The sequence below is a fragment of the Oncorhynchus keta genome, chromosome 28 (assembly GCF_023373465.1).
Source record: "Oncorhynchus keta strain PuntledgeMale-10-30-2019 chromosome 28, Oket_V2, whole genome shotgun sequence".
Lineage (NCBI taxonomy): Eukaryota > Metazoa > Chordata > Actinopteri > Salmoniformes > Salmonidae > Oncorhynchus > Oncorhynchus keta.
This window is the reverse complement of record NC_068448.1, coordinates 14,714,183-14,732,946: the sequence shown is the minus strand read 5'-3', so window position 1 is coordinate 14,732,946 and position 18,764 is coordinate 14,714,183. Positions and strand designations below refer to the sequence as shown.

At 44.4% G+C, this 18,764-nt stretch overlaps 1 protein-coding gene across 1 annotated transcript in view; it reads right to left on the bottom strand.

The window, feature by feature from the left end:
- Window positions 1-436: 436 nt before the first annotated feature.
- The window catches only part of LOC118360519 (receptor tyrosine-protein kinase erbB-3-like), a 38,203-nt gene continuing 19,875 nt past the window's right edge, over window positions 437-18,764 (bottom strand). The window contains 23 exon segments of the mRNA XM_052484947.1: window positions 437-2,467; window positions 2,612-2,921; window positions 3,288-3,359; window positions 4,128-4,298; window positions 4,387-4,484; window positions 4,721-4,867; window positions 5,024-5,105; window positions 5,224-5,376; window positions 8,458-8,643; window positions 8,915-9,133; window positions 9,295-9,436; window positions 9,534-9,587; window positions 9,828-9,985; window positions 11,724-11,795; window positions 11,798-11,816; window positions 12,024-12,156; window positions 12,323-12,525; window positions 16,705-16,795; window positions 17,033-17,106; window positions 17,206-17,323; window positions 17,701-17,814; window positions 18,015-18,156; window positions 18,503-18,621. Coding sequence (XP_052340907.1) covers window positions 1,344-2,467; window positions 2,612-2,921; window positions 3,288-3,359; window positions 4,128-4,298; window positions 4,387-4,484; window positions 4,721-4,867; window positions 5,024-5,105; window positions 5,224-5,376; window positions 8,458-8,643; window positions 8,915-9,133; window positions 9,295-9,436; window positions 9,534-9,587; window positions 9,828-9,985; window positions 11,724-11,795; window positions 11,798-11,816; window positions 12,024-12,156; window positions 12,323-12,525; window positions 16,705-16,795; window positions 17,033-17,106; window positions 17,206-17,323; window positions 17,701-17,814; window positions 18,015-18,156; window positions 18,503-18,621 — 4,001 coding nt within the window. The 3' untranslated portion in view covers window positions 437-1,343.

The following is an 18,764-nucleotide window of genomic DNA, read 5'->3' as shown; positions in this document are numbered from 1 at the left end:
GATGATCAATAGAAACAGGATGCACCTGAGCTCAATTTCGAGTCTTCTAGCAAAGGGTCTGAATTCTTATGTAAATAAAGTATTTCTGTTTTTTACATTTAATCCATTTGCCCCCAAAACATTGTAGATTGATGACATTTTTTTATTTAATCCATTTTAGAATAAGGCTGTAATTCAACAAAATGTTGGGTCTGAATACTTTCCAAATGCACTGTAGCTTACTAACTTCTCGTGTTCTTCATATTTATTTATTTTTCTTGTTCTACCTTATGTTATTTTTAGTACTAAATTGATATTGATTACTGCATTGTTGGATTTAGAGTGAGCAAGAAAGGCATTTCACTGTACTTGTGCATGCAACATTAAAACTTAAAACACATACACACACACACTTGTAATAACATAGTCAATACATGACTGAAATTCATCCATACAGTCATGTTCATCAAGAATACTTCATTTCATAGAGGAAACTATAAGCTACAAATGTACATTACATGGCAGACCTCACACCCAGGGAACCTTGAGGTTCTATCTATGTAGGTCAACTCAGCTTCACCAGGAAGTGGAACAAGTTGAAGTGCAAACACTGTGCAAATTTGATCCATTAGTATGTGTACATTGGCCTGCTATTTCTACTTTATGTATCTATGCTTTGTGTATCTTTGTACATTCTATATTCTTTGTGTATCTTTGTACATTCTATATGCTTTGTGTATCTTTGTACATTCTATATGCTTTGTGTATCTTTGTACATTCTATATGCTTTGTGTATCTTTGTACATTCTATATGCTTTGTGTATCTTTGTACATTCTATATGCTTTGTGTATCTTTGTACATTCTATATGCTTTGTGTATCTTTGTACATTCTATATGCTTTGTGTATCTTTGTACACTCTATATGCTTTGTGTATCTTTGTACATTCTATATGCTTTGTGTATCTTTGTACATTAAGATCTATGTGCATCTATTTCTCACTATTCTGTTTGTCTTTGACTTATTGATTCTTGCTCACAGCTTAGGCCATCCTTTGCTATTGTTTAATATATAGCTGCCTATTTGGTTACATTTCTTAGACTGAGATGTCATTATAAACTGATAGATAACATTAATGCTACATAGGACATTTTGCAGATGTTTTTTTGGTAAATGATGTTTGGATGGATGATGTGTAAACCAACTGAGAATACATACACTACATTATAAACAACACATTCAACAGTACTAAAAGAGCGCTACATTACTGGTTGAGCTGCACCCCAGCCTGTTACATGATTCTATAAAACACCTCTGGCTGTGCTTGCTTGGTCACGGTTGTTGTTGTTTTCTCAGTCCACATCCTTATGTGCGCACAGCATCTGGCTTGAGGAACAGTCTGCTGTGCCAGTAGTCAGGGTTGTCAAACGATGTGTTGCTGCTCGGCTCTACCACTCCCACACCAGAGCATGCTTTGATGTACCCTCCCAAACCTAGCCCGGCACACCTGCTACCCGCGCCCCCCTCCTCAGCCGTGGTGGCCCTCCCCTTGCCTGGGACTGGGAGGTTCTGGTACTCTGCCTCCTGGTGGCCCCCTCGCTGGGAGCCCCCTCCAAAGGCATGCATCTCCTCATATACTTCCACCTGGCTGTCTTCCACTGCTGTGAAGCCATCTGGCCTGGGGTTGGGATTGGGGCTGAGGCTGGGTTTGGGCCTTGGCTTGGGGAGGAGGCTGGGCGTGGGGAGGAGCCCCGCCACTTTACTGCTCTCTCTGAGGAGTCTGGGCTGCTTGTTAGTGTACTGGTAAACTTCCTCCCCTTCCTCGTCTTCCTTTCCTTTCTCCTCCTCTACCTCCTGACTCTTTCCTTCTTCTTCTCTCTCTCGTTCTTCTGCCTCTGTCCTCCTCAAGTCAGCTGCTCGACTCTCACGCCTCTCCCAGATCGGTCTTTCTGTGTCTGTGGTGTTTGTGGTGCTCCGGATATCCATGTATTCATACTCCACTACAGACGCTTTCTCTGGCCTCCCCTGAGTCACCCCTCCACTGTCAGACACAACAGATCCACTGTAAGGCCTGTCAACCAGCGGCTGCAGCATGTCTCCCTCTGCTACTCTAGCCACAGCACTATCAGAGTTCTCTGTTGAACCCTGGCTTCCCCTAGGAGTGGCTGCAGTGCCTGACGATGACTCCTGTGAGGTCTCATGCACTATGTTGTCACCCTCTAGTGGTGAGGGTGCTATATTGTAGGTTGGGGAGGGCAGAGTTGAGGACTGTTTCCTCCATACCACTGATGAAGGCCCTTCTATCTGTACAGAGCTGGCTCTGGGGGAGCGGGGCAAATGGGCTGGCTGTTTGGTCATCTGTTCATAGTCCGCGGTGGGGTCTGGGGCAGTTGCTAACGGTGACAGCACATTTTTGGAGCTCCTAGAGCCCCTGAGAGATGTTCCACTTGGGCTATAGTTTCTGGAGGCTGGGTGAGACAGCAGACAATCTGCCACATAAAGGAGGAAAGCGATATTAGAGAATATAACTAAGAATTGTATCACTCCATCAACACAGATGGAAAAAAATTCAACACTGATCACATTCATGTGGTGTGTTGCCTGCACATCCAGGGGTCACCTCTCCCTCTCACCTCTCTCTGGATTGTTAGACACTCCAGGCAGCACGTATCCATAGTGATCTTCCTCCTCCTCATCCTCATCCTCTTGATCAGGCCTGTTGGAGTGTGACTCTGAGACTGAAGATTTGCTCCTATGCACCATGGTGATGGAGGTGTGGTGGGTACTACTGCTACTGTCCCTGCCAGCTCTGGGATGCTGCCTGCGCAAGCTGCCGCTCAGTGACACTCTCTCGGTCAGCTCAACATCCAGGCCACTCCCTCTTCCCTCTAACCCCTGTGACAGTGTCCTCGCTGAGTTCAGACAAGACTGCTGGGAGAACAACTGAAGGAAGGATACAGTGAAAAGACCTTTGAGTTTCAAGAATATGTTAGAAGTGGAAAATGGTCTTTCATAGACCATCATCCCCATCTTCATCATCACGAAATGAAACCAGTGGAATCGGGATGAGATTTGAATTCGATACAACATATTTATGTGTCTGAGTTTCCTGAAACAGTTATTTCCTCTTGGCAATGTTTTGTCATAATAGTGACTTCAGTGAAGCCATTTGGCAAAGTGGAGTTCTAATACGTATTGCTCTCAGTTAAATGTTAGTGCCAGTTGTTTCTGGATATTCGCAGTGGGAAATGATGGCCCTGATATCAAGATCTCCTTATCTGTGATGTGTGATGTGTTGTGGTGTCTGACCTCTCCAGAGCTGGGGGTCATGGGAAGGTACTCTACTGGTCCGGCCTGAACGGTGGCACTGGCACTGGCACTCTGAGAGGTCAAAGAGAGAGAGAGAGAGAGAGAGAGAGAGAGAGAGAGAGAGAGAGAGAGAGAGAGAGAGAGAGAGAGAGAGAGAGAGAGAGAGAGAGAGAGAGAGAGAGAGAGAGAGAGAGAGAGAGAGAGAGAGAGAGAGGTTAAAGTTCACACGGACCTTTTTTAACTTGATATTTGAGTGTTTTTTATTGTTTGATACCGGAGCTCCGAGGCATCCGTCAAAATCGCGAATACGTTTTTTTCGAAGCAGTGTGCCGATGCTCGTATCGCTTCATCAGAAGCACGCGATCAATGATGTCGGAAGCTGCGTTTCGTCGAAAATTCATACTTTTGTTAAAATTATTTTAATTTTATTTAGTATAGTATAAGATTCTGTCTTAAGCATCCTAAATAATGCCATGAATTCAGTTTTAGATTTTTTTTTTAACTTGAAGGCAAAAAAGGGAAGCAATATGAGAACCTGATATTCAAACTGATTACAGGCTACTAAAGTCAACGACTTACCGCTGCGCCACTGCCAGTTTTGACACACAGTGGAGAGAGAAAACGTCTGATAATCACACACGGCTATTTATTGTTAACCAGCAGATGTCACTAATGTGCATTGTGAACAGATAATGAAGCTCTGAGTAATGAACAGTTTTCCGGCACAATTTGGTGAAAGCGCCGAAGCCTTCAGAAAGCCTTGTGTTCCCATCACTAGTAACTCAGTAGATGTGATTAGTGCAGAAATTCAAGTTATGTGTGCAGATGAATCAAATTGACCCTATATGAGCTCATCCTCAGGCGAGACATCCTGGATGGGGACAGGGTAAGGGGAGGGGTGGCCAAACCGTCCTCCAATCCCTCCTCATCCTGGTCCTCCAGGCCCGCCTCCAAATTGTCCAGCTCTGAGTCTTGTTGGTGGGATTCTTCTGGCCGCGCCTCTCCTCTGTCCTATAGGCAAAGTGTCAGTAATAAAGACTTCTGTCAATAGGACTTGAATAGACAGAAAATGAATAAAGTGCTGTAATCTTTTCCTTACCTTGATGACAAGGTAACGAGGTGGGTCTCTTGCCATGCGAATAAAGTCATTGGCCAGTTCTTTGAAGGTCGGGCGAATATTCTCATCAATCATCCAGCCTGGTATTAGAAAACAATCAAATGATCATGTCCAAAGGTCCAAAGGTTGCTCTGTGTTTTCAGTCACCCCACGGAAAATACATTTCAACCATTAATATTCCGATGAGGATCGTTTGTGGTCATTTGTGGTCCAAATTATGGTAAAATTGTGCTAGTATTTTTCCTCTTATCCCATGGCAGTTCAGTAGTCTGTTGGATGTGCATAGTGTGTACATGACTTTTGAACGGTCACTCACACTTAACCATGACCATGTACACGTCTATAGTACAGATGTGGGGCTGGGACAGGCGCTCTCCCTTCTCCAGTACACTGGGGACGTCTTGGGCCTGCATGGATGCGTAGGGCTCTGCTCCGAATGACATCATCTCCCACACTGTCACTCCTGCAGAGGGGAGAGGTTATGTCATGATGACATAGATGTTTAACACAAACAGATGTAGGGACAGATGGACGGACGGACGGACGGACAGACGGACGGACGGACGGACGGACGGACAGGCAGACAGACAGACAGACACTCATGACCATGCTGTCTGACCGTAACTCCAGACGTCACTCTGATGAGTGTATGTTCGGAACAGGATGCTTTCCAGGGCCATCCATTTGATGTTTATGGGAGTCTGGGAGAAACATAGAAGCAGAAGCTCATTTTGTCTGTTTACTGTGGACAACAACTTGTGAAATACAATATCTTGATGAATCCAGGTGAATGGAATGGTGAATGTGTGTCCTGAGTACCTTGTTACTGTAGACATATTTCTTGTCATCAGGATAGAGCAGGTCAGCCACACCGTAGTCAGAAATCTGGACGAAGTAATCATTCTTTAGCATCACGTTCCTCGCAGCCAGGTTCCTGTGCACCATACAATGTTCCTCCAGATAATACATGCCCTGAAGACAGACACACAAGAGGTCACCCACAAAACAGTCATGATAATAACTGTGAAACCGTGAGACTCAATAAGAGTCTTAGAATCATGAAGGGTAAGAAAACCCTTTTTTAACCTTTTTGGATTTTGGTTCCAGGTAGAACCTTTTAACCAAAGGGGTTTTAGGGTGTTTTCACACTTTTTCCCTTTCAGACATTTTTTTGTGAACATTGTGCAGTTCACTTAATTGTTTGTGCAGTGTGAACACTCCAAAGGAACGCAGACCCCTCACAAGAGCCCCCAAAGCAAACTGATCTGAGACCATCTCGAGAGGTGGTCTGAGTTCGGTTCGCTTAAATTCCGCGGTCTGGTTCTCTTTTTTGGGACAATGTGAACGCAAAGCCCCCCAGGTTCACTTGTCATTATTCCCACACCACACACTAGACTTCTGCAGCATTGTTTCCCCTGACATAACCCCTCACACTAGACTTCTGCAGCATTGTTTCCCCTGACATAACCCCTCACACTAGACTTCTGCAGCATTGTTTCCCCTGACATAACCCCTCACACTAGACTTCTGCAGCATTGTTTCCCCTGACATAACCCCTCACACTAGACTTCTGCAGCATTGTTTCCCCTGACATAACCCCTCACACTAGACTTCTGCAGCATTGTTCCCCTGACATAACCCCTCACACTAGACTTCTGCAGCATTGTTTCCCCTGACATAACCCCTCACACTAGACTTCTGCAGCATTGTTCCCCTGACATAACCCCTCACACTAGACTCTCTGCAGCATTGCAGCCCCCTGACATAACCCCTCACACTAGACTTCTGCAGCATTGTTCCCCTGACATAACCCCTCACACTAGACTTCTGCAGCATTGTTTCCCTGACATAACCCCTCACACTAGACTTCTGCAGCATTGTTCCCCCTGACATAACCCCTCACACTAGACTTCTGCAGCATTGTTTCCCCTGACATAACCCCTCACACTAGACTTCTGCAGCATTGTTTCCCCTGACATAACCCCACACACTAGACTTCTGCAGCATTGTTCCCCCTGACATAACCCCACACACTAGACTTCTGCAGCATTGTTTCCCCTGACATAACCCCTCACACTAGACTTCTGCAGCATTGTTCCCCCTGACATAACCCCTCACACTAGACTTCTGCAGCATTGTTTCCCCTGACATAACCCCTCACACTAGACTTCTGCAGCATTGTTTCCCCTGACATAACCCCTCACACTAGACTTCTGCAGCATTGTTTCCCCTGACATAACCCCTCACACTAGACTTCTGCAGCATTGTTTCCCCTGACATAACCCCTCACACTAGACTTCTGCAGCATTGTTCCCCCTGACATAACCCCTCACACTAGACTTCTGCAGCATTGTTTGACATAACCCCCTGACATAACCCCTCACACTAGACTTCTGCAGCATTGTTCCCCTGACATAACCCCTCACACTAGACTTCTGCAGCATTGTTCCCCTGACATAACCCCTCACACTAGACTTCTGCAGCATTGTTTCCCCCTGACATAACCCCACACACTAGACTTCTGCAGCATTGTTTCCCCTGACATAACCCCTCACACTAGACTTCTGCAGCATTGTTCCCCTGACCCCTCACACTAGACTTCTGCAACCCCTCACACTAGACTTCTGCAGCATTGTTTCCCCTGACATAACCCCTCACACTAGACTTCTGCAGCATTGTTTCCCCTGACATAACCCCTCACACTAGACTTCTGCAGCATTGTTCCCCCTGACATAACCCCTCACACTAGACTTCTGCAGCATTGTTCCCCTGACATAACCCCTCACACTAGACTTCTGCAGCATTGTTTCCCCTGACATAACCCCTCACACTAGACTTCTGCAGCATTGTTCCCCCTGACATAACCCCTCACACTAGACTTCTGCAGCATTGTTTCCCCTGACATAACCCCTCACACTAGACTTCTGCAGCATTGTTTCCCCTGACATAACCCCTCACACTAGACTTCTGCAGCATTGTTTCCCCTGACATAACCCCTTACACTAGACTTCTGCAGCATTGTTTCCCCTGACATAACCCCTCACACTAGACTTCTGCAGCATTGTTTCCCCTGACATAACCCCTCACACTAGACTTCTGCAGCATTGTTCCCCTGACATAACCCCTCACACTAGACTTCTGCAGCATTGTTCCCCCTGACATAACCCCTCACACTAGACTTCTGCAGCATTGTTCCCCCTGACATAACCCCTCACACTAGACTTCTGCAGCATTGTTCCCCCTGACATAACCCCTCACACTAGACTTCTGCAGCATTGTTCCCCCTGACATAACCCATCACTTTGGTGCCACTAAAGAGAGAAGAGGATGTACAGGTTTGCGGGATAATCTGAGTTTTTAGTTCAGATTATTTATTTGCTAAATGTGATCTATAGGCTACAATACAGCAGTGTAATAAACTGTTTACTCTATTGTGTGGTTTGAATAGTGTGAGAAGACAACAACATATTTGGTGAGAATCACACCATAGGGTACAAAATCAATTCTAGCTCTGAAAGAAGCAGTAGCCTACATTGGGTTTATAATTTTCCAATATAGCATTATATTGTCTGCAGTTATTATTCTGTTATTTATTCTGTTACCAATAATATTTACATGTTAATAGTATCTTCTGATTACAATTGTCTCATCTTTTAACTAAATGCAATCTATTAGCTTCCAAAATGTACGTTTTGATGGAATGGTCTCTCCTGTACATTGGAAAAACCCAGAGTGCATTGAGTGAATGTTGGAAAAAGATGTTGGTTCCTTTCTAAATATAACAATGTGAATGCAAAGAGGACTGGAACCACTAAATAGGTGAAGTGAACAGGCAAAAGGGTTGAGTCCAACTGAAGGGCAGTGTGAATACAAAGAGAACTGAGTTATTTTGCTTTTTTTTACCCCAGAGTTCACTTTAAGGAGGACTGAGATCATTGATCTTAAAGAGGACTATACTACATGTGAAAACACCCTTAAAGGGTTCTGGGTTCTTTGAGGGGAAAACCACCTGGAACCAAAAATGGTTCTACCCTTTTGTGATCATGACCTCACCTTAGCTATCTGTACACACCAGTTGAGAAGCCTCTGTGGATCCAGGTTGTCCCTGTGGTGCCTGATGTGCTTCAGTAAGGACCCCTGGCTGCTGAGCTGGGTGACCAGCTGGAGACTGGCACCTGGACAGACACCTAAGAGCCTGACGATATACGGGTGGTCTAGACTGCCCATGGACAACATGTGCTGCAAAGGAGGACACACAGAGAGAACGAGAGCGCAAGAGAGAGAGAGGGAGAGGGAATCAGACAGGATCTCCTACACACCACAAGACTGTGTTAGCTTGGTGAGCTAAAGCCCAGGCATTAGTTCATGGAGTTAACACAAGTATTTATGTCTCATGCAAGGTTACTCTTCAATAAAACCCATCTCCATTACACAAACATATCTGGTGACTAGGAATCAGATGTTAGTATTGTTACTGAGTGTCGGTGTGTTATGAGTGTGTGGTTCTTACATCAGTGATCTCAGTGAAGGTCTGTCTGCCTGTGTGGTCCTGGATGGTCTTAATGGCTACAGGAATCTTCACGGAGTCTCCCTCAGGGATCCACAGGCCTTTGTGTACAGTACCAAACACTCCAGAGCCAAGGGCTTTGACCTTCTTCAGCTCTGGGGCCCTCAGGATCCGGGCATGAACGTTAGCTCCTTTCTCTCCTGGCCCCAGCGGCTCAAAACTCTTTTAACAACACACACAGACCTGTTACATTTATACTGCGAGTTTGAAAAGATATTTTGGATATGTCCAATGTGTCCCACAACTCTGCAGACTTCCTTTCAGTTATGTTGTAGAGATATACCAGTATTCTATTGAATTTGACATGTATTTTTCAACCTCACCTCCTCACTCTTCAAGTACCTCCTCATGGCTCTCTTCCTGCGGATGGCCCGGCCACGGTGGTACAGCATGCCCAACACAAACAATGCCAGGCAGACTATGAGGGCAGCCGGCACTCCCAAAGCTATTCCTGTGATCTGAGTGCTACAGGAGAAAAATATGTAAATGTCTGGTGTGTTTGTGTGTGTGTGTTTGAGTGGGGTGTGTGTGTATATAACCACCAGCAGGGAGAGACACTCACTCAGTGGACTGTCTAGTGTTGTCTGTACAGTCACTCAACCCTGGACCAGAACACCTGCAACAAGATGCACAGTGTCACTCTACTGCACACACACACACACACACACACACACACACACACACACACACACACACACACACACACACACACACACACACACACACACACACACACACACACACACACACACACACACACACACACACACACACACACACACACACACACACACACACACACACACACACACACACACACACACACACACACACACACACACACACACACGCTCACCCCTGTGTGCAGTTGACATGGCAGGGCTCACAGTAGCTGTCCTTGTTGGGGTATTTGTAGATGAACTGCCCGTTCTCTCCGTTCACCCCACTGGGGCAGGAGAACACACAGTGAGGACCGTCTCTCAGACTGGAACACATCACACACTCATCAGATCCCTGAGAGAGGGAGAGAAATAATAATAATATAATAATAATAATAATAATATAAAATAATAATGGGGGGAAGGGAGAGAGAGAGAGGGAGGGGAGTGCGAGACAGGGAGGGGGAGAAATAAGGAGAGAGGGAGGTGATGGAGAGAGAGAGGGAGGGGAGTGTGAGACAGGGAGGGGAGGGGAGAAAGAAGGAGAGTGGGGGGTGATGGAGCGAGAGAGGGAGGGGAGAGCGAGAGAGTGAGGGGAGAAATAAGGAGAGAGGGGGTGATGGAGAGAGAGGGAGAGAGAGGGAGGGGGAGAAAGAAGGAGAGAGGATGGGGATGGAGAGAGAGAGGGAGGGGAGAATGAAGGATAGAGGGGGGTGTTGGAAAGAGAGAGAGGGAGGGGGAGAAAGAAGGAGAGAGGATGGGGATGGAGAGAGAGAGGGAGGGGAGAAAGAAGGAGAGAGGATGGGGATGGAGAGAGAGAGGGAGGGGGAGAAAGAAGGAGAGAGGGGGGTGTAGGAAAGAGAGAGAGGGAGGGGGAGAAAGAAGGAGAGAGGGGGTGATGGAGAGAGAGAGAGGGAGGGGGAGAAAGAAGGAGAGAGGGGGGTGATGGAGAGAGAGAGAGGAAGGGGGAGAAAGAAGGAGAGGGGGGGTTGTGGAGAGAGAGAGGGAGGGGAGAAAGAAGGAGAGAGGGGGGTGATGGAGAAAGAGAGAGATGGAGGGGGAGAAAGAAGGAGAGAGGGGGGTTGTGGAGAGAGAGAGAAATCACTTACCAATGTCAGAAAAGAGGTCATTTTATCCATTATATTAATGAACAGTTAAATAATACAACAGTCTTTCTCTAATGTATCTCTCAAACACATTTTTTTACACTTAGTCAGAACAATAAACAGAAACAGATATTGATGTGATTTGTGATATCTAATGGACCAATATACTGCAGCCCAGGATGAAAATAAATATGAAATCCTAAAAGGTAGGAGGAAATAGTCCAGCCTTTTGGGTGAGGTGTTATTTCCATTATATTGAGGTGGATGACGTCATGTGCAGGGTATGTGATGTGGAAAGGTGTGTGTGGGTTACCTTCCGAATGAGTCATCACCGTTTAAAGTTACAATACAATGTCCTATAAGATTAGGGAGAAATGCTGATAAGCCAAAAGCAAACAAATGCCTATATCGCCTTGTATTTGACAGTCCAGTAATATCACAGAAAAGCCCATGTTTACAGAGGCTAATGTAGAAACTATGTGGGAGGAGATGTTTCATGACTGAGTTGGCTGTTACAGTACAGAGTCATGCACCACAATCATCTGACGAATGAGAGAATGAAAAGCCAAGAACAGTGTCAAAGTATTCGATCTCAGCCAATATCCTTTGTCATTTCACTTATAGACTGTATATGTGAAGCTAGCAGTGAGGTTTAGTTGATAGGGAGATTGAGAGAGACATCAAGAGGACAAGAGAGAGAGATAGAGAGTGAGAGATGGGACGAAAGAGATAGAATACCAAGCGAGATAGAGAGAGAGAGAGAGAGAGAGAGAGAGAGAGAGAGAGAGAGAGAGAGAGAGAGAGAGAGAGAGAGAGAGAGAGAGAGATAGAATACCAAGCGAGATAGAGAGAGAGAGAGTGAGAGATGGGACGAAAGAGATAGAATACCAAGCGAGATAGAGAGAGAGAGAGAGAGAGAGAGAGAGAGAGAGAGAGAGAGAGAGAGAGAGAGAGAGAGAGAGAGAGAGAGAGAGAGAGTTTGTGTACCGGTCCAGTGCAGCTATCCCTCCCATACTGCGGTTGGCATTCTGGATGACATGCGACACACTCCCCTTTGGCCCCGCAATCTCCCTGGGCTGACTGGTGGTGGAGGGACACAACAGATGGTTAAACGCACGCATGCCACACACACACACACACACACACACACACACACACACACACACACACACACACACACACACACACACACACACACACACACACACACACACACACACAACTCTCTATCTCAATTTTAATCTCTCTCACACCTCACACACAAGTAACACACACACTCCCACTGACCCTGTGTAGAAGTTGCAGTGTGCCACACAGGTAGAGTCTCGGCTGTGGTTCCTGCAGGAGAGACACTGGTCAGGCCCCGGGCCCCAGCAGCCTGAGTCTGAACACAGTGGGTCACACACGTGATCCTCCTCAACTGTAAACAACAACAACATGATTCAGTGTTGAGATAAGTACATGCATCTCTGACTTTCACTTGAATCATAATTAAAGTCAACTTGAAAATTGGAATTCAACATGCAGATCTCAGGTCAGAATATGGCCCTGCAAGATTAAAACAGCTAGTAGCTGAGATGTCTCACCACACTCTCTCAGAGGCCTGTTGTCCTTGATGTCGTTGAGGCGTGTGGCGTGCCCGGTGAACAGGCGTGTCCAGTTGACGGTGTGGTGGTAACACAGTTTGGCGTTGTGGCTGAGGTACACGTTGCCGTCACTGATCTCTCTCAGGGAACGCAGACCTAGAGAGGTGATGGACGCAACACGCATGACCATCAGAGAGAAACGCCTGGAGGAGAGGAGAAAAGCAAAGTTTGAGATTGGTAAGAGGAAAACAGAAGTAAAACGACCTCTAAAGGCCCTTTCTCACCAAGTTCCTTATTCAGAAAACACGAGCACGTCTTGTTTATGACACTGTTCACACCAATTGCTAAATATTGTCCTGCCGCAATCCATCAATTACTATTTATTTGGAACAGGTTTGATTTTTGCGTCTTTTTGCAGGAGAAAATAAACTGTTGATAGAAATAGAAATTGTTATCTGGGACACAGCCACTGACAGGTCTGTGGCTTCGTTGTGTGAATTGATTAATAAATATATATTTTTTTACAATTGCTGTGCAGCAATGTATCAATTTAGCCAATGTGATCACACCACACCAGAGCCACACGTCACTCTTTCCATTCAAACTTCCCCTCCAGTTCATTGCCAAAACTGTAGCCTATTGTATAGCCATTCAGCAAGCAAGACAACCAATTGATACTACTCTCCTTGAATAGACCTTAGTTTTAAAAAAATCGCTTAAAATAAGTTACAGCAGATGACCACACTGGGTTCCACTCCTGTCAGCTCAAAACATGAAGAAGCAGCTCCATGGCCCTGTCCTGCCTGGTGTCAACGGTACAGGCTGGTGGCGGTGGTGTAATGGTTTGGGGAATGTTTTTGAGGAACGTTTTCATGCCACAATGAATTCAGGCTGTTCTTGAAGCACAGGGGGTGTCCAACCCAGTAGTAGATGGGTGTACCTAATAAACTGTTCATTATCTACATATAGGCTACACATTCCAGGGCTAGAGAGAGGGGGAAGAGACAGTCCAGCGGAGATGCATGAATTGTGCAAGAAGAGAACAGTGAAGAAGACTATATTCAAGGATATATTCATCCATCAATCATATAGCATGTACAGTGTATGAGGCTATATATCATAGGCCTGCTAAAGTTAATCTAGGCCTAGACCACTTGTGTTATAGGCAACCCTAAAAGACAGAGACTAAAAAAACTTTTCAATAAATGGTTGAACAGATTTAGATTTAAAAAACTCAAATTAAAGTATCAAATGCTTCAGGAGAGGCTGATCATGAGGCTATAGACAGGCTGATCATTAGGCTATGGACAGGCTGATCATTACGCTATGGACAGGCTGATCATGAGACTATGGACAGGCTGATCATTACGCTATGGACAGGCTGATCATTAGGCTATGGACAGGCTGATCATCAGGCTATGGACAGGCAGATCATTAGGCTATGGACAGGCTGATCATGAGGCTATGGACAGGCTGATCATGAGGCTATGGACAGGCTGATCATTAGGCTATGGACAGGCTGATCATTAGGCTATGGACAGGCTGATCATTACGCTATGGACAGGCTGATCATGAGACTATGGACAGGCTGATAATTACGCTATGGACAGGCTGATCATTAGGCTATGGACAGGCTGATCATCAGGCTATGGACAGGCAGATCATTAGGCTATGGACAGGCTGATCATGAGGCTATGGACAGGCTGATCATGAGGCTATGGACAGGCTGATCATTAGGCTATGGACAGGCTGATCATTAGGCTATGGACAGGCAGATCATTAGGCTATGGACAGGCTGATCATTAGGCTATGGACAGGCTGATCATTAGAATATGGACAGGCTGATCATTAGGCTATGGACAGGCAGATCATTAGGCTATGGACAGGCTGATCATTAGGCTATGGACAGGCTGATCATTAGAATATGGACAGGCTGATCATTAGGCTATGGACAGGTTGCATGCCTGTGATTCTATTTTCTAATGGTTGTTAGTTTCATCGTCATATAGCCTATATCACGGCTGTCTCTATCTCCCCCTTAAATATTTCCTTGTCAATTTATATGATAGGCTACATTGATTTAGCATTACGCTTTGAAGCTAAGGCAAGGTTTTTCAATACAGTTTGGGAAAGAATACATGTGATTTGCTTATGTGAGATGCGCTGCAGGCGGCTTTGATTGACGAGTCCTTTTAGGTGTGTGTGTGTGAGTTGGCTAATTCTCTATGTCCATTCAGAAAGTCTGGACTTCATCTCTTTAACCAGATAGAAAGTGTATGCAGCATGTGTCATGATGGTCAGCGTATGTGCGAGGACTGACGACCGGTGACATTTTTACGTTTCCTCTCTTAATAAATGGGGTGCAACAAAGCCAAGCTCCTTTCATGATTCATCCTATTGGATGAATAGCCTGTTCCGGTAGTATATCATTTGTTCCAGTAGTATATCATTTGTTCCAGTAGTATATCATTTGTTCCAGTAGTATATAATTTGTTCCAGTAGTATATCATTTTTTCCAGTAGTATATAATTTGTTCCAGTAGTATATCATTTGTTCCAGTAGTATATCATTTGTTCCAGTAGTATATCATTTGTTCCAGTAGTATATCATTTGTTCCAGTAGTATATCATTTGTTCCAGTAGTATATCATTTGTTCCAGTAGTATATCATTTGTTCCAGTAGTATATAATTTTTTCCAGTAGTATATAACTTGTTCCAGTAGTATATCATTTGTTCCAGTAGTATATAACTTTTGTAGTATATCATTTGTTCCAGTAGTATATCATTTGTTGTAGTATATCATTTGTTCCAGTAGTATATAACTTGTTCCAGTAGTATATAATTTGTTCCAGTAGTATATAATTTGTTCCAGTAGTATATAACTTGTTACAGTAGTATATAATTTGTTCCAGTAGTATATCATTTGTTCCAGTAGTATATAATTGTTCCAGTAGTATATAATTTGTTCAGTAGTATATCATTTGTTCCAGTAGTATATCATTTGTTCCTAGTATATCATTTGTTCCAGTAGTATATCATTTTTTCCAGTAGTATATAAAGTAGTATATCATTTGTTCCAGTAGTATATCATTTGTTCCAGTAGTATATCATTTGTTCCAGTAGTATATCATTTGTTCCAGTAGTATATCATTTGTTGTAGTATTAGTATATCATTTGTTCCAGTAGTATATCATTTGTTCCAGTAGTATATCATTTGTTCCAGTAGTATATCATTTGTTCCAGTAGTATATAATTTGTTCCAGTAGTATATCATTTTTTCCAGTAGTATATAATTTGTTCCAGTAGTATATCATTTGTTCCAGTAGTATATCATTTGTTCCAGTAGTATATCATTTGTTCCAGTAGTATATCATTTGTTCCAGTAGTATATCATTTGTTCTTGTCGTATATGATTTTTCTCTCATTACTGCATCCTCTCTTGCCACTTTGATCAAATTGAACATTTTGCACCACAGCAGTGTTGATGACGTTCTGACAAATTTTCAGAAAAGTGGAGGGAAAAACGCATCGGACTTGGTGTGAATGGTTCAGTGTGTCAAAATCGGAATCTGTATTTTTTCGAAATTCTGACAAAAAGATCACAACACAATTGGTGAGAAAATACCTGGCTGCATTTAGACAGGCAGCCCAATTCTGATCTTTTTTAAACTAATTGGCCTCTTGACCAATCAGATCAGCTGTGAAAAGAGCTGATGTGAAAAGATCTGATTTGACTGGTCAAAAGACCAATTAGAGGAAGAAATATCAGAATTGGGCTGCCTGTCTAAACGCAGCCACATACTGCATCATCAATTTACCTCTAATGGAAAAAAAAGCATCCTTAAACCTCAGAAGGAGACTAGAACAACACATTCAATTAAATAAACATTTATTTGTGATAGAAGCTAAAACTGCAATAGGTAGTTTCATTAAGATACTGCAACACCAGAGTAACAACTATCTGTGTTAGGCCATGCTTTGGTTTAGCAAAAAGTTACGGAGTCACACACAGCTCAGGCCATACCTCTTTGCGCTGGAGAGGGACATCAGGAGCATAGTGGACAGGAAGGCGAGGCACATAAAGAGAGATAGAGAGATTACATACTCTAGTGACATGCATGACATGAGCTGTTGACGAAAAAGCAGCCTCTGGTATTATTAAAGCAAACAGAGGACAGACTGGGTGGATTAAATGACATGTCACAAAACAGAATGACATATGAGTTATATAGAAATATGGACTTTCTTTCACACACACACACACACACACACACACACACACACACACACACACACACACACACACACACACACACACACACACACACACACACACACACACACACACACACACACACACACACACACACACACAACCTTACTTGTGAAGAGATCTTCCCTGTATGGTGGTGAGACTGGAGAACACTGACAGATCTGATAGCTCTTTAGGCCACGACTGGATGGCTAGGATATCTGGACATCAGACAATGGACAAGCAAACATAGTTTACACAAATGCAAATATACACAGTCACATGCTGGACAGACTCTGACTGTAAGAAGGTGGACAAACTGTGATTTCAATTTCTGGTTATACTGTATAGCAACAAAGCAACATACTGTAGGAGAGGGAAAAAAGCAAAGTTTGACATTGGTAAGAGGAAAACAGACCTCTAAAGGCACACACACACAGAAACAGACAAACACACACCTGTTATCTCCTGCACAGAGCGGAAGACTTCCAGCTTCTTAGGGTCCAGAGGTGGGATATTCTTATAGTCATCACTGAACAATACACAGAGAACATCTACTGTTCATGTACTGATAATGCTACGTAATGCAGCAATCAAACTACAACACTTCCAGTGCAATGAACTCACTTACCCAAGGATCCCTGTGACCAGGAAGTGCAGACTACCCTGTATCTTGGTGCAGTTGATGAAGCTGTCAATGTTACTGGAGTCCACCGTCTGTCTGTGCTCAGGCCCTGTGCCCTCACAGGCTAGTTTGGGATCAATCAATCAATCAATCAATCAATCAATCAATCTGTCTCTGTGCTCAGGCAACCCTTGCAGGCTTGTGTATGAAGAATCACTCTCTAATCATGGATCATGTCCAAACTACCAAAAATAACAGCATAAAATTCCTACACAATCAACCTTAATTTAGCAGCTATAAATCAACCATTGAAAGTGAATGTATCCACTACAGGGACTATTTCTCAATATCCTCACATCCTTTCCTCCTTCTCAAAACTCAGAGGGACCTCAGACCTTCACCTCCAACGTGGCTGGAGAAGTAGGCGAGGAGAGAGGAATCGAGGAGAGAGTATCTGGGATTGGGCCAGGGTGTGTTAGTGTATTGACTGTGTTGGATTACCTTTAGGGCACAGCCCTCCACAGAGCTCACACTGCCTCTGACCACTCCTCTCCACCTCCTTCTTGTCTGGAGGACAACCACTCACACAGGAGCTGCCGTCCACCACGAAGTGGGCTGTATGGGGGAAAGAGGGCAGAGGAGAAGAAGAGACAGAGGCATCTATTCACGTATGAATTCAGAACCATGCAGTGGCTTGGATGTTCTGGATGTCACTTGGCTGGTTCAGTGTTAAGAAAAATACCCAGATACCAGTTTAGTACGAGAAAAAGAATATGAGAATAAAGACAAAAACACACACACACAAGGGTACTCACGGGGGCAATGGGAGACACAGATGGATCCGTACTGATACTTGGCGTTGGGGTTCGTCTCCATCTGAAACGTCTGCTTGTTGTAGAACAGAGTCTGGGGACACTGGGGCACACAGGAGCCTGAGTCGTTGAAGTGGCGGCACGCCTGAGAGTAGGAAGGTAGACACACACACATACAATTTAGAATGAATCATGAACCTTCTCATGAAGTAATCTATATTAGTAAATTAGCTACTTCATCAGCTGTTACAGAACTGCCCTACACAGTTAAAAGCCTCAAAGCTGCATGTGCCATACAGTAGGTGTTCTGACATACGCCCACGACTTGATAACTCAATACGTAGCCAATTAAATAAGGTTCCGATATATGTAATAATGGTGACGACACGGCTGTGGACTCTCTATTCAGCTATTAAGGTTAAATGACTGTTAAATCACTACTCCTTTCTGAATGACTAGCTTCTCTGTAGGAAAGACAGAAAGGCACTCACAAAGCAGTCCATGTCCTGAGACGCAGTGCAGCCCCCTGCACACTCTATGTGACAGCAGTCCCTGGGGCTTGTCCCAAAACAGCGGCTGTTACACTGAGGGGCGCACACCGTCTTAGTCACTGAGGGGTACAGAGAGGGAGGTCAGTGACAGGATAGTGTAGGAAAGCATGTGACAATATATGACAAGACGGTGAGAGAGAGAGAAAAAGAAAGAGATAGAATGAGAGGTGGCACACCCAGATGAAAAGGAGGCAGAGAACTC